The 16,870-nt window shown below is 39.6% G+C and overlaps 1 protein-coding gene across 1 annotated transcript; it reads left to right on the top strand.

Annotated features, from left to right (window-relative positions):
- Nucleotides 1–1,521: 1,521 nt before the first annotated feature.
- LOC125481733 (endothelial PAS domain-containing protein 1-like) lies at nt 1,522–15,550 on the top strand (the record flags this gene model as incomplete). The annotated part of the gene is made up of 5 exons (XM_048593631.1): nt 1,522–1,632; nt 5,780–6,261; nt 9,341–9,458; nt 11,904–12,033; nt 13,713–15,550. Coding segments are annotated over 5 exons (993 nt in total), but the record flags the coding sequence as incomplete, so codon positions are not given.
- Nucleotides 15,551–16,870: the final 1,320 nt, after the last annotated feature.

Below are 16,870 nucleotides of genomic sequence, written 5' to 3' on the forward strand. Positions count from 1 at the left end.
TGGGCCAATGGGCCGAGGAGTGGCAGATGGAGTTTAATTTAGATAAATGTGAGGTGCTGCAATTTGGTAGGGAAAATCAGGGCAGGACTTATATACTTAATGGTAAGGACCTGACGATTGTTGCTGAACGAAGAGACCGTGGAGCGCAGATTCACAGTTCCTTGAAAGTGGACTCGCAAGTAGTTAGGATAGTGAAGAAGGCATTTGGTATGCTTGCTTTTATTGTTCAGTGCACTGAGTATAGGAGTTGGGAGGTCATGTTGCGGCTGTAAAGGACATTGGTTAGGCCACTTTTGGAATACTGCGTGCAGTTTTGGTCACCCTCCTATAGGAAGGATGTTGTGGAACTTGAAACAGTTCAGAACAGATTTATGAGGCTGTTGCCAGGGTTGGAGGGTTTGAGTTATAGGAGAGGCTGAATAGACTGGGTTTTTTTTCCCTGGAGCATCGGAGACTGAGGGGTAACTTTACAGAGATTTATAAAATCATGAGGGGCATGGGTAGGGTAAATAGGCAAGGGTGTGGGAGTCTAAAACTACAGGGCATAGGTTTAAGGTGAGAGGGGAAAGATTTAAAAGGGACCTAAGGGGTAACTTTTTCACGCAGACGGTGGTGCGTGTATGGAATGAGCTGCTAGAGGATGTGGTGGAGGCTGGTATGATTGCAACATTTAAAAGGCATCTGGATAGGTATGTGAATAGGAAGGGTTTAGAGGGATACGGGCCAAATGCTGACAAATGGGACTAGATTAATTTAGGGTATGTGGTCAGCATGGATGAGTTGGACGGACTCTATGACTCTATGATTGTATAACTGCCTAAGAGACAGCTCATACACTGGGCCTTCCTAATGGGCCTAATGCTGACTCTCCATTAAATACTAGTCATTGCCTATCATTTTCTGACCATTAGCTTATGATAAGTGCTGCCGTAGGAAGGCTCACTGCCAGCATTACACAATCCAAAATTTATTCCTGTTGTGTATGCTTTCAAAGGACATTTGTAAAGACTTTATGTGAGATGATTCTGAAAAATAACATTAGAATTTATGTTTAAAATAATACTTGTTAAATAAAGCCATTACTATTTTATACTTTAGTTGAGTGTATACCATCTAAGTTAAGTTTTCTTTGGTGTTTGTGATCACAGAACATAAAATCCTTTTAAAATTGAAAGGAATTTCTGTTGCAATATTATTTTTAGTCTGCCATCATAATATTCTTTCACTGCTGGTTGAGCGATATGTAATCCGCATTTCGTATTTACTTCTACAGTCATCTCCAAGTTAGTTAAAATTGCACAGTGTGGGCATTTTCTACTTATATAATTGTCTTTGATTCCAAGTTCTGAGAAACAACAGTACCTTCATTCATTGCATGCAACAAAGGTTTTGAATCAAACCTGTGAGACAGATGTAAGTGATGCTTGATGCCATTTAGTGATGTACAATAGTAATTGGATGAATTAGTTTATTCATCAGGACAATGCATTTTAAAGATGTTTCTTTACTTTGCAATTATAGCCAAGTAGCCCCGGAGACTACTACAGTTCCTTGGACAATGATCTCAAGATTGAACTGATTGAGAAACTTTTTGCTATGGACACTGAAGCAAAAAAACAATGTAGCACTCAGGTTAGTTCATCAAAACAAACACAAAATAACCACTAAATATGTTGTTCTCAGCCAATCATAGAGGTCGATGGAGACATTAAAAAAGCATCTATTTGATTGAGATATATAAGGTCACCTCAGAATTTGTGAAGTATGATGGTTACTTTTACTTTGAATAGAAGATCAGAGATCTAGACTCACGCTTAATTTCCAATAACATATATGTTTACATCTTATAGAAATATAATAAATCTGTGAACAGCATAGCTGTTTAGCCGTGGACATGAGCAGGATGGTACATCATCCTGTTTCATCAGTCATTGATGAGTTGAAATGGTTCAATATTATCATGTCAAATTCATTGTTGCACTGCAGTTTGAGTTACTTTGCTTCTTCTAGAAGATCCTTATTGTGCAGAGGTAGATTGCTGTGAGGCTGATTTCCCTTCAACAGCACAATGCCAGTGATTATTAAACGATCCCAGTGCAACATACTCCCCGCAATTCTGCCCATTGTTCGCTCCAGTTTACAAAAGTAGCATTCAAAAGATTTGCAAAAACCATCTCTGTAGACACTCTACATCTAAATGCACTTGTAGTGTGAAGGAGTAGCACATAAAGCATGCACCTGTAAGGCAATGGAATATAATTTATAAACTGGAACAGGGATATATATGTATGGGACTTTTCATTGTATTTCCAAGCTACAGAACCTGGAACAGCGGGTCATGAACATTACCTGGAATTTTGCCACAGTAATTTGGTAACACTGCATCAATCACTGTCACTTTTCCTTTGAAACCCAACATGGTGTATCTCAGAATGAGGCCATTTAGCCCATCTAGTCTGTGCCAGCACTTTTAAAAAGCAATCCAGTTGGTCCTGGTTCATTCCTCCTTTGCCAATCACCTTAAATTTGTGTTCTTTGATCATCTTGAAACAAAAAGCAACTGTGCGTGGAGACTTTTAACACCTTGAAGCCTGAGGAGGGAGTGAGAGGGGGTGGAGCATGGGAAACCATGAGGCCTGTATTTCCCCACTGAATGCAGAGTTTGTCACCTCTACAGTGGGTTCCTTTTGGCATTCCACCCAAACGTCAACCTGATGAACAGGCTTGGCTTCCAATCAGAGAGGGAAAGTTTTGGTGAAGGTTGTATGGGGCCAAATAGATCTCAATAATGGCAATGGGACTGTGGGATGGTTTGAGGTATAATGCTTAACTTCATGGGTGCACCCAGTCTCAGGGTGCATGCAATTCTAGGGAAGATGTGGGGAAGGAAGGGAGAAGCGTGGGATAATGCTGCAGGAGCTTGAAGGGCCTGAAGGAGGCCTCATGCTCTTCCTGGTCCTCAAGAAATGGATATCTTCACACACTGCAGCTACCTGTTTTCCCAAAGTCTGGGCAACTTGGTTGGCCAGTTAAGCCCTGCAAAGCAGGTTCATTTTGAGGTTTCCAGTGTCATTTACATTTCCAAAGACCAGCACACCTCCAGGGAAGGGATTAGCTGCCCACCTCCTTCCCCCGACAGTCAGTGGGCTGCAGTGAGCTTCCCAACGGGCTTCCTTTTTTTTGACCATTTAAACCCCCGAACTGTACCTAATCTCACCAGTTCACTCATGGTAAGATTTCACATTGTGCCCTCTCTTTCCCTCACTGTAACCTGCATATGATCAGTGATTACAGAAGTTCTACTCTTCTACGTTGGGTGCACTGTTGAAGTCTCCACAGATTGTCACTGAACTGACGAGAACTTCCCTCTTTTAAGCTGTAAGATCACTGTCGGAACTCTCTAATAAAATGTGCACCTCATTTACGAATTAGCTGGGGATCTTGTGCTAAGTCCTAACTGAAGAAACTCTGTGGTCCTGGATAAATAATTCTGTATTTGTAATGCTAGATTTCTCTATTTTGATCAAGATTTCATTTTTTAAAATGTTTATGATATTTCAGTTTCTAATTTGCATGTTTTGACTATTTATTTAAATGTCTATAAAATTCCACAAAATTGGTGATATATTGGTGAAGAGGGTTATCTAAGATTGCAAAGGGATCTTGATCAATTGGGCCAATGGGCTAAGGAGTGGCAGATGGAATTTAATTTGGATCAATGTGAGGTATTGCACTTTGGTAAAACAAACAAGGGCAGGACTTATATAATTAATGGTAGGGCCCTGTGTAGTGTTGTTGAACAGAGAGACCTTGGTGTTCAGGGACACAGTCCTTGGAAAGTTGCATCACAGGTAGACAGATGGTTAAGAAGGCATTTAGCATGTTTGCCTTCATTACTCAGACCACTGAGTATAGGAGTTGGGTCGTCATGTTTGCATTGTACAGGACATTGGTGTCGTCACTTTTGGAGTACTCTGTACAGTTCTGGTGGCAATAGATGGAAAATATTAAATTGCAGCAGGTTCAGAAAAGATTTAGCAGGATGTAGTCGGGACTGGATGGTTTGAATTATATGGATAGGCTGGGACTATTTTCACTGGAGCGAAGGAATTGAGGTGACCTTATAGAACCTTATAAAATCACAACAGACATAGATAAGATGAATATCAAAGGTCTTTTCCCTAAGGTGGGTAAGTTCAAAACTAGGGGGCATATTTTTAAAGTGAAAGGAGAAATATTTAAGAGAGACTTGAGGGGAAACTTTTTCAGACAGAAGGTGGGTTGTGTATGGAATGAGCTGCCAGAGGAAGTTGCAGATGCAGGTACAGTCACAACATTTAAAAAACATTTGGTAGAAACATGGATAGGAAAGGTTTGGAGGGATATGGGCCAAACGCATATAACTGTGACCAGGAGATAGTAAGAACTGCAGATGCTGGAGTCAGAGATAACACAGTGTGGAGCTGGAGGAACACAGCAGGCCAGGCAGCATCAGGAGAGCAGGAAAGCTGACATTTCTGGTCGGGACCTTAGTCTTGGGAAAGTTGTTCAGCATGGACAAGTTTCACTGAAGGTTCTGTCTCCGTGCTGTAAGATTCCATGACTCTATAATAATCAGCTGGGAATTAGCTTGTTGGCTTATTCCAATAAATTTTTCTAATAAGTTTTAGATCTAACTATTTACAGTTTAAATCTTCAGAGAAATAAGGTGACATATCTATTAAAACAAAGGCTTTTAATTAAACCAACTCTAACTTTGAATACACCTAAGTACTTTTAGGTTTCTATAATGGTAGATTTATTGTTAAGCAATATGTGTTAAAATAATGAGTTAAAAAGATAGCAGTTCTAAAATTAGATAATGGGCTGGAGAACTTGAGTTATGAAGAGAGTTTGGATAGACTGGGGTTGTTTTCCTTAGAGCGGAGGAGACTAACGGGGGACATGGTTCAGATGTATAAAATTAGAAGGGCATAGACAGGGTAGATGGGAAGAATCTTTTCCCTTGGTTGAGAGATTAGTGACCAAGGACATAAATTTAAAGTAAGGGACAGGAGGTTTAGAGTGGATGTCAGGAAAAATGTTTTCACTCACGGGGTAGTGGGAATCTAGGTGGGGACAGATACCTTCATCACAGTTAAGAAGTACTTAGATGTACACTTGCGATGGCAAGGCATACAAGGCTAATAGCTACGTGTTTGAAAACGGGTTTAGAATAGTTGGGTGGCTGTTTTTGAGCTTCGCAGACTCAATGGGCCTTTTTCTGTGCTGTAGGTATTTATGACTCTAAATGTCCATAAGTGGTAAGAGAGGTGATCATAGGAAAGCCTAACATTTAGATTTGTTAAAAGTTTTGAGCTAAGAAAGCGCATCCTCTTAATCTTACCTTTCATAGGCAATTTATCCATTCAGGAGCTTTCCATGAGTAACTTCAGGGTCTAATTGAAACAGTAGTAGGGTGCTCTTTGAGGGGAGGAAAAATGATGAGTAAGTTTCAGTTTACCATTAGTATTTCCCTTGGCATTGTTTTTAAAAGCAATTCTAACTCTCTCCGACTCTTTTTGATTGTGGTGCCCAACTCATTCTCAAACTATGGCAGTCCTAGTTAAAAAAAAAGTTGTACTGCTCTCTTACTAAGTACATTTTCACTTGATTTACTGTAAAGTAGAATAGCCTGTATCCTGTAAAATGTGGAAAACTAAACAGACTGTTAGGTATTGCAAGCGTTCTATGCATAATATTCCATCTTCTATTCACCATCTTTAATTTGTTGTTCCAGGCGGAATTGAGTGATCTGGACCTTGAAACTCTGGCTCCCTACATTCCCATGGATGGGGAAGACTTCCAGCTGAGCCCAATCTGCCATGATGAGCAGCCCCCTTCCGAGAACACGCCAAGAACGCAAGATTATTCCAACAACATGAATAATGTGTTCCAGTCGTTTGCTCCAAATTTTGTCACCTCACATCAGCAGATGATGCTTGACAAGTATTGTCCTGAGATGGCGCCAGTAAAGAAGAATAACTCCAGCCACCTTCACCCACTGTCATACAACACTGGAAACGGGGTTTCTCTGCCACCATACCATGCACCTGTATGTAATCCTGCATCCTCGATGGGTGGCAGACTGAATGTCCAATGGCCGCCTGATCCGCCTTTTGATTGTACACTCAGAAAATGGAGATTGATGGATCAGAGGACAGGATCATTGCCTGGTATCCCTCCTGGCCAACTGGGGCATACATCACTGTATAAACAAAGGTAAAGAGAAGACAAGGAATAGATATTACTGCATTTTATGCATTTAGATTAAAAGATGGAGTCACTCCTGCATGTTTTGGCGATTGGTTCTGAAGCAATACACTCTTAGAAATTTTAAAAAATGTTTCTTCTCCACCCCCTCAAAACTACAGTCCTTGAAGTGCTAACCTCAAACAATCACACACATATTGCCACAGTATGATTTGGCTTCAACATGAAACATTTCAATGGCTATTTAGCATTTCCTTCTTGCTCCATATGCTCTAATCTTAAAGTTAGACTTCTTGGAACTCTGAATTAAAACACGAACATTTTTTCAAAAACTCATCATCCAACTGAATCAAATTATCTTTCTTTGACCTCTTCCTTTTTTTTTAAATAACTGAACCCTGACGCAAACACTAAGAGACAGCGTAAATTTAATAGAAGACTCAGCATCCTAGACTGATTGTTCATGCAGTGTCGTTAGTAAGAATTGCAAATTGTGGATCTCCACACATCTCTATTTATTGCGAGATTTGAACTCGTGGGCAACCCAAGCATCATAAATCAGGATCATTCCACTGGCATCGGGTAATTACAAATAGCAAGGGATATTAACGATAAACAAGAAACTCTTTAGAATCTAATGTTCTTTAGGGAAAGAAATTTGACACCCTTATCTGGTTTGGCCAACATGTGACTCTAGACCCTTGGAAATGTAGTTGACTCTTCACTGCCCTGTGACATGGCCTAACAAGTCACTCAGTTCATGGGCAGTTAGGGAGGGCAACAAATTCCTGCCTTACCAGTGACATTCACATCCCATGCAACAATACAAGAAACACTATATATTGGAAGAGCCATTTGGGTTATGTTGGGCTGACAAATTCTTTTGTCTGTCTACCATCCCTTTCCTTCAGCCCTCTCTCCACCTAAAGACACTCTTTCTTTCCAGTGAGTGTCTGTTCGACTGCTCCAGCTGCCCTTCTGCACCATCACTACTTGCTGCTTGGAGTCCCTTGACATCTACCTTTAGCATCATAATGTGGCAAGTTGAAGAGGCAGCCTCCAAGAGCTAGCACAGCTACATCACCTCCAATATTAAGCAGCATACTCCAACCAACTGAGCTAACTGGCCCCTTCGTATAAATTGCATTCCTGAAATAACATCAAATAAAATATTGTCTCAACCATTGGGTTTCCTTTCACCTCAATGCACAATTTCATTCTGAAATATAAGTATTGAATGAATTAGTAACAGAAATGTGTAAAACGTGGAGTAGAATTGTAAGGTCCACAGCAGATGGGTTTACAAGCTGGTAAAATTTTGCCAGTAGCATTCCCACCTCCAACTCATGCCATTACCATGCTGCCATTTTAGAGGTCACAGGTAAATAAGGATGGCCAACTTGTCCCTTCTTTTGTGGAGGTCCTTCACGGGTCTTTTCTGTTTGTAAACAAGGGCCCCAACCCTTGACTCTCAAGTAGGTGCCCCCTGTTATAGCCTGAACATTCCATCCAGTTTCCCCCCGTGCTTGCTTCCACATTCCCTGCAGGATGCTGCTGCATGCCTTCTAGTCACCCTGAAAGCAGGTTCTTCTTAACTGGGCCAAAATGTAGTCCCCACAGTGGCCACTGCTGCTGGTGGCGCTGCTGGGACCAGACAGCTGCTGGCAGGACAGATGGCCAACAGCCCTCAGATGGCCCAGCACAGACCCATTAACGCTCTCTAAAGCTTTAAAGGCTTCGAGTCTACTGTTACTGAGACCTAAAACAAAAACATGAGGGTGATGGTGGGTAGCGGGGGCATCACTCCTTGCTTCATTCTCCATTACAACATCCCAACCAATCATAGTTGATTTGTCAACCATACAGTACTTTTATCTCATACAGTACTGCCTTTGAAATCTGGCATTCTTGCATCTGTCCTGATGAATACAAGACTAAACGTTTGGGGAGTAAGTTTCTTCTGAGCAATATTCAAGTGTAAGCTATTTACACTTTAATCCAATTTTCAACAACAAGGTGTATGAAAGCATGAAGCAATCAATATTAAACACAATGATACAGCATGTGTAAGCGTGGTTTGGCTGAGTTCACATTCTGTTTCTTTCCGTCCTGAGGTACTTGAGTACTTCCTTATAACAGCGGAGGGAGAACAGGAAGAGAGAACCTTAATTCTACTTCATACACTGTGCTGTGGTCACTGTAGCAGCATTAGGAGAGAGCGAGGGTGTTAGGACAATGGAAGTGGGTTGCCTGTTTGGCCGGCAGTGTAAAGAAAGCTTCAGTAAAAGCCTGATGCTGGAAATCTGAAACAAGTTCAGAGAATGCTTAAGAAACTCAGCAGGTCTGGCAGCATCTGTGGAGAGAGAAACAGCGATGATGTTTTTGAGTCTGGAATGACTCTTCTCCAGAACTTCAACAGACCTAAAGTTCTGAAGAGGAGTCATACCTGACTCGAAACCATAACTCTGTTTCTGTCTTCAAATATGCTGCCAGACCAGAGTTTCTCCAGCATTCTCTGTTTTTTTTAACAGAAAACTTCAGTTGAGGCGTGTGAATCACAGAAGCTTCTGCTGCTTAAACCAGTGACTGGCTAAACTCACAAAGTCCCAGATCAGCCTGTGGTCTGTGCTGATTTATTGGTTTTAGCTGAGCTAGTGGTGGGTGTCTCACTGTTGTCTAGGGAAGAGAACTGGCCAAGATTCCCTCTCCTGATTGCCAGTTACTAATGCCTCCTGCTCCCGATGCTCAGACTGAATTCAAATAATTACAAGTTTTGATGCAACACCTCCCATAGTCATCTATTTTGTTAGCATTCACTCTCCAGGGTTTCAAATGAAGAATGATCTCTTTAGCAGTGCATCCCATGAGTGATCAACAACCAATGAGCCACACCCTACCAAGGAATGAATACAGGTGAAATAAGCCTTTGCCAAATGCCAGTGGAAATGAAAATTGGTCTGCCAATTTGTTGTGAGGCCATCTTGCACTACTGGTGAAGGCCAATTTCAATGCCAATGTCTTCAAAATAGAGGAAGCGAGGGGACAATTTAAGTAAAATGTTTCACACCATATTACTGCTTGGTATTAGGTCTCTGGACAACTTTGGACAACATGGGAAAGACATTACCAATGAAATGATGTTCAGAAACAACCTAAAACGCAAACTGCAGCTGGACTTTGGAGAGCAGATATTCCAACTATCAGCAGTAAGTCCATTTGCAAATAATTAGGAGTGGGCATTTTCAAATGTTAATTTTATTTTCATATTTAAATTCAATGAACAATGATGTGCCAGTGACAAAATGTGACACTTGGTGGCACAATACTTTGATAAGAGCCCATGGTATGATTTTTAAAAACCTCAAAGAGTAAACTCAATTTGAAAAGACTAAAATACTCAAATTATTTTCAATGGCTGTAATACCAGTTCCATTTATTTTATAAAATGCCAGCTTATCAAAATACACAGCCATTTAATACAAAGCAATAAACTAAAATTAACATAGTCATGCAAAGTTTAAGAATGCATCCGTGAATCAGGTTTAAGTTAACTCACTTGCATTGAAGTAAGTTCCAAAAATGGAATCCAATGTAATGTTTAAAGGTGGAAGATTCATGTGGACTCCATTTGTTATTTTTTTTACGCAATTTCTATTGTAGTCAAGCAAGCTTGCATTTAATAGTCTGGTATAATATGTTTTAAAAAGGAGAAAGCCAGAAACAATTTAAGTCATACTACACTTTGCTTTAGCTGTAGCAGTATGAAGTATGAGGATTGGAAGAATTTTAAAAACCAGCAAAGAGGGATCAAAAATTTGATTAAAAGGTAGGAAATAGGTGAGTTAAACTGGCCAGGAATATAAAACAAAAGACAAGTTACCATGGGAAATGAAGAAATTGGAGACATGTTGAACAAATGTATCTTCAGCTTGTCTTTACAGAAGACACAAGTTACAAAGCAGAAATCAAAGGTAATCTAAGGAATAATAGAAGTGAAGAAATTAAAGTAATTAATTTGAGCAGAGAGAAAGTATTAGTGAAACTTTAGGGACTAAAAACCGACACATCTTTAGGACTGGATCTCTTACATCCTTGGGTTGAGGTAGCTGCTGAGATAGTTGATGCACTTCTGATTTTTGAAAATTCTCTGGATTCTAAAATGGCCTCACCAAATTGGAAGTCAGTAAATGTAACACTGCTATTCAAGAAAGGAAGGAGAGAGAAAACTGAGAACTACAGGCCAGTTAGTCTAATATTAGCCATTGCAAAAATGTTGTGATCTATTATTGAGAAATTCCTGATATGGAGATGTCGGTGTTTGACTGGGGTGTACAAAGTCAGAATTCACACAACACCAGGTTATAGTCCAACAGGTTTACTGTATTTGAAATCCCACAAGCTTTCAGAGCGCAGTCGCTTTGTTAGGTGCAGTGAGAGAGCACAGCCCACAGACACAGAGTTTATATGCAGAAAGAGATCAAGGGCAGAGAGATCAAAAGATCATACAACTGGTGTGAGTGGAGTGTCAGATAATAAGTCTCTGCAGGTGACCAAAAGTGTTAGACGGTGAGTAAAGTGTTTATAAAGTCAATGTCAGTGCTGTGCTGTTAGGACAATCAGGCAGAGCAGTAGGAATATACTAAAGGTGACATCTCAGGTCAGACACTGACTTGTAGGTGTGAGGCCATGTTCAGAATCTGTCTCAGAGTTTTAACCTGGAATCAGGCTGGTTTTAATCTGAAAGCAGGAATTTATAAGATGCCACACTGACTGACTGTGACTACAATTACTCCTATAATCAAAGGGCTGTGCAATGAAGGCAAGCGTGCCAAATGCTGTTTTACATACAAGACATGCCCCCATGTTTTTTTAAAATCTCTCTCCTCTTACCTTAAACATGTGCCCCCTAGTCTTGAAATTAACCATCCTAGGGAAAAGACAACTAATATTATGCCCTTCATGATTTTATAACCCTCTATAAGGTCGCCTCTCAACCTCCTACACTCCAGTAAAAAAGTTGCAGCCTATCCAGCCTTTCTTTATAACTCAAACATTTCATACCAGGCAACATCCTGGTGAATACCTTCTGAACCCTCTCCAGCTTAATAATACTCTTCCTATAACAAGGAGACCAGAACTGGGCACAGTATTCCAGAATAAGCCTCACCAATGTCCTGTACAACCTCGACATGACTTCCCGACTCCTATACTCAAAGGGCTGTGCAATGAAGGCAAGCGTGCCAAATGCCTTTTTAACCACCCTGCCTATAGGTGACACAAACTTCATAGAATTGTGTACCTGTACCCCGGGTCCCTCTGTTCTACAACACTACCCAAGGCCCTACAATTAATTGTGTAAGTCCTACTTTTGTTTGTTGTACCAAAATGCAATACCTCACATTTATCCAGATTGAACTGAAATGTGTTGATTGAATCACAGTATCATCAGACAGAATCACATAGTTTTATGAAAGGGGGTCATGTTTGACAAACTCATTGGAGCTTTTTGAACATGTATCTAGCGTGGTAGATAATGTTTAATGAGTCGATGTAGTATACCAGGATTTCCAAAAGACTGGAACTCGTATAGTTTTGTCTGTACTATGTAATTAAATGGATTCATATGAACTGACATTCTAATTCTCTTTAAGGACTCTCTGTGTGAAGATTCACCAAGGAGTCACACTTCACAGATGCTGTGGAAGAGAATGAAGAGCATTAAATCTGAAAACAATTCCTCATTAACACAGAAAAAGTCCTGGAGTTCAGGGTCACTTACAGGTAAGAATGGAGTGTTCCAGACCTGCCTACATCCTTTCCTGTACTCAATTCCTTTTCATTTGTATCTCCTTGAATTATTTATTTCCTGATTTACTAAACATAATTCATCCACAGTTGCATTTACTAAGCAGAAATTCAAGTACAAAATGCAAATCCATATATTGTTATATACATATTTGTGTATCTATATATTTATATATCATGCATTGCCCTGTACATATTGTGTTTGTTGATTTGGTTTACAACTCAAGTTCATACTTGTTGGCGACTCTTACTCCAGCAACTATCACCCTTTAAAATGATGGAAGTAGCCAATTGAACTGGCTACTGAGATCCACACAGAAAATAATAACAATAAGATCAATATTAAAATCAATATTAGATTTTGACCTGATGCAATAATGTTAAACAGGGTGATACTGAATGCATTAGCCACAAAGGAAATAGAAATTATGAGAGATGTAAAATGACATGCCAACTCACTGAGTGGAACCTTAGTGAGATGTCAGGGTTGAGAGCCATGGAGAGATCTGTGCTGCGCCATTTTTTTGGGGAAGGCCTGCTGAACTACAAGCCAATCAGGCAGTACTGAGGCCACCACCTTGCCTTCACCTGGATTCAAGACTCTGGGAGTGGAAGTCTCATCTATCAACACCAAACAGATGGTGGCCAGTGGGCAAAACAGTTTCAGGATTGCCATGTGACCCAGGTCTCAGATATGGAATGTGGGGTCATGGGGAGAGGGAGCTGGGAGGCGTCAGTAGTAGGGTCAGGCAACGTGACCCTCAACAGACCCTCCCCCACCCCCACCCTTTCCATTATCCAGTCCCTACAGGCTTGTCTGCAGCTGGCTTAGTCCCATTAGTAGCAAAATGAGGCCCTTAAAAGTTCATTAAATGGCTTAAAGACCTCAATTGGCAGTGGGGAGGGCAGGTTGACCATGTGCCTTCCTGGCCAGAACTTATGTCCAGTGGAGGTGGAGAGGGGGTGGAATAGCATGGAGGATTTCAAGCACAATGGCACCCCAACTAATTAAGTGCTTTTGCTGTCTCAAAGCTCACCATCAGTGAGAGCTGAGGATTCTGCCCACTGTCACTCATTTTACATGAATGCACAAATTCAAAGGGATGAATGTTTAGACCTCAATGGGGGAAGCATGGAAGCGGGTGAGCATGGAATAATATGCTGCCGGTTGGTGTGCTTTGTTCCTGGCATCATCCTGCCCTGGGCCATTTTGCCAGAGGCAAGATAGGGTGCCCACAAGCTGCAAGTAACCAATTCAGCACATTTAAAAGTCTATTCAGTTCAGAGGTTGATTCAACAGTAATCCATTGCAAATTCTGGCAACACTCAGAAAGGTCAAAATTGAAAAGTTAAGCTTTTTGAAATAGTTGGCTAACTTACAGGTGAACTATGTCACAGCAAGCTGCAGAATGATCTTTTGTCCTCTAGTGCATCCTAATTTCTATCCCATTGTATTTATTTTCTCTTCACCTGTTAAAAATATTTATCATAAGTACGTTTGTCTTTCACCTTTCACTTACATTTTTCGGGATTGCACAAACAACAATGTACGCAATATTCTGAATAGCAAAGTCAATACTTCCTAATGTAATGCTTGGTACAAAGTATTTTAAATCGTAATACGAATGTTTCTTTGTCCACGTTTATCACAACAGGAATGGCAAGCCGTCTTTTGGGTTCATCGTTCCTTGCTTATTCCTTGCCTGAGTTGACAAGATATGACTGTGAAGTCAACGCCCCTGTAGTAGGGAACTCAACACTTCTGCACGGACGTGAATTGCTGACAGCGCTTGACCAAGCAACTTAAATGGTTCTGCATTAAACCACTAGCCTGAACTGTGATAACTGCTTCAGTTTCTAAAGATATATTTTGCAAGTAGTCTATTATTGACATGTAGTTTAAAGAATCACTTATTTGTTCAACATGTCCACATCTTTGCTAATAACTTTTCGTAAATTAAACTATGTTCTGTTATTCTTGTCATTATAACTTCACATAGATTACTCCTAGTCATTCTCAAATCCAAAACATCACTCATTCTCAAAACAAGTTCTCCGTTCTTTTTCTCCTGTAGCATTATGTTGTTCTTTTCTAATTCTCTACTTGCTCTTCTTTCAATTAAAAAGCAGCTATTTTCTTGTGTTGAAAGAAATGCACTTAATTTTTTTAAGACAATTAAAATGTTCCATTATTTTTTCCTACAGATGCTCAGTGAATTAAAATACTAATGGCTAAAAATTTATATTAGAAAGCAGATTTATTGTATGTGGACTTTTTGTTCAGTTGCACATTGTAGCTTCAATAAGCTTTTTTTTTGGTTGTTCATTTACTAAATATTAAGCTTTTAAAGACTTATAGATTTTTGATGTTAATCTTGTGCTGGTACTTCAAGTAGCAGAAAGAGAATGGATTTCTACTTGTATTCATATAATCAATTTAAAGCGTCATTTTATTACTTAGTGCTGGATTTGCATTCAATTGATATTCTGGTCAGTGGTAACCTAGGGGCATCTTGAAAAAGGCAAGCTGCCAATAATTTAGTATTAATGTTTTATTAAAAAAAAGCTGGAATATTTTACATATCCAATGCACAGTAAGAGAATACATCAAAACACAAATGTAAAAGATTTAAAGTATATTTAGTTGTATTTTTTCTTTGGTCAGGTATAACACAGTTCTTTTATTCTGTCGATCTGTCATGCATCTTTGTGAGACCCTGCTGAACTTAAGTCAAACCTTTATGCAGTATGTACGATAAATGAGGCCTTTGCAAGGAAGTATTTTAAATTTTACTTATTAAAAAGTGCAAAATATTTCCAGAAAAACTCAAATTTCGGCTTAAAATGGTCAATTCTTGCTATCATTGGAAAACAATAGAGCCTCATATTTTAAATTTTTTGATTCATTCATTAAGCTCACATTTCCCTTTATAAGGGCATTCTACAGAGGGTAACATTATATCCTGATACTTCATCCCCATTGCATTTTCAACAGGGCCACACTTAGAACAGACTGGGAAGGTTTGACCTCAATACATATAATCTTCAATGATAAAGCTATTTTTCCATTGCTGGGAACCCTTCAAATGCCACAAGTTTTGAACACTGGTTTTTGTTTTAATTTGAATGAAATATTTAAAGGAATTAAAATCAAAGGAAAGTGTCGTGGTACAATGAATTTGAAGTTGAAGAACCATCATTCTTTTTGGCTCAAAAATGTTAATGCATTTGAAGGGTTAGGGTTGCAGGCAAACTTTTTGGGTTTTTATAAGCTTAATGCAGTCTCAACATTAAACAGACAATGCAAGCATGTTGCTAAAATACTATGTCAGTGTTTCAGTTCTAATATTAACAGCCATAGTTTTTATTACAAATATTTAATATCTGTATGGCTTGGTTCTTAATACTTTATTCTGTATGGGAAATTTTAACCTAATGAGGTAATGTATTTTTGACACCAGTAGCTTATTAAAGCATAAAATCTTTAATGTCACAACCTTACTTGCGCAGATTTTTTTTGTCTTTTATTGTTCTTTTTGTGACTTATAAAAGCAAAGCCACTATATAATACATGGTAGGAATAAAAGAGGATGCAAAGAAAAGACCAGTTTTTCAATCCCTGCAATGTGAACCAAAAGCACAAAGCTATCGCAACATTCTGATGCCACTGGTATCACAAGCAAGACAAGCATCGGTCCCCAGTACAACATTCTCCTTTGAGCCAAAATTTGTTTAATTGAGAATGCGTGAAACATTGCTCGCTGCTCGTAACTCAAAGGATGCACCCACTTCACATGTCTGCGAGTATGTCGCAATTTTTATGAATTATTTTATACTCAAAATAGATTCTCAACAATAGCCTCTGTGAAGGTGAGTAAGGGAAGAAGAAAATGTGTATAAAAAAGTCATGTGATTAGAAACCCAATGCAGAGGCACACATTTAAATCTGTGAATAAATAAGAAATAGCAGAGCACCTTGACCTTCTTTGAAAAGTAGAACTACTGAAGATTGCTTTCATCTGACACACCCAATAATCAATCTTGGGCCAGCAAATGCAGTCCTGCTATAAGGTGAGTGTGTACAGGAATGCTGTAAGTGTTGCTGAACCTACTTTTATTTCTCAATTCCCTCAAGATCTACTCTGTTTCCACTATTAACTTTCAGCGTGCTTTTTTAAAATTCTCAAAGGAATTGCCTTTATGTTCACTCTGCTTGCTGCAAGTCACATAGTAACAAGAACTTGCATCTTTATTGCACCTATAACATTGGAAAACATCCCAAGGCAATCCACAGAGGCATAATCAACGATATGAGGGTCAATTATAACACCTAAGCCTGGTTGTAAATGTGCAAAAAGGAGTCAAATCAGGGAAACACTTGTTTCACAGTCCTACCTCAAACAAGTTTTAATTGCCTGATTCAGGCATGGGAAGATTACCTTTTACAGAGGAACATAAGCCCAAGTCACATAAGCCATAAGCACACATGGAACATACCAGCTATTTTAAACACAGTCCTGACTATGGCTCATCTGTTGACAACAGAAATAATCTATTCTGTGGAAATGATTTAGAAGATCCTTTTGGATTCTTCTCCTATATTTGGATCTTCTCTACTCTGGACTGGCTGCCTGCCAGTCCATGCCCCCACTCCATACCTACCTTGGTCTTAAGATAACACGGTGTGGAGCTGGAGGAACACAGCAGGCCAGGCAGCATCAGAGGAGCAGGAAAGTTGACGTTTTGGGTCGGGACCCTTCTTCGGAAACTTTCCTGCTCCTCTGTTGCTGCCTGGCCTGCTGTGCTCCTCCAG

The sequence above is a fragment of the Rhincodon typus genome, unplaced genomic scaffold (assembly GCF_021869965.1).
Source record: "Rhincodon typus isolate 14 unplaced genomic scaffold, sRhiTyp1.1 hic_rhity00003352, whole genome shotgun sequence".
Classification (NCBI taxonomy): Eukaryota; Metazoa; Chordata; class Chondrichthyes; order Orectolobiformes; family Rhincodontidae; genus Rhincodon; species Rhincodon typus.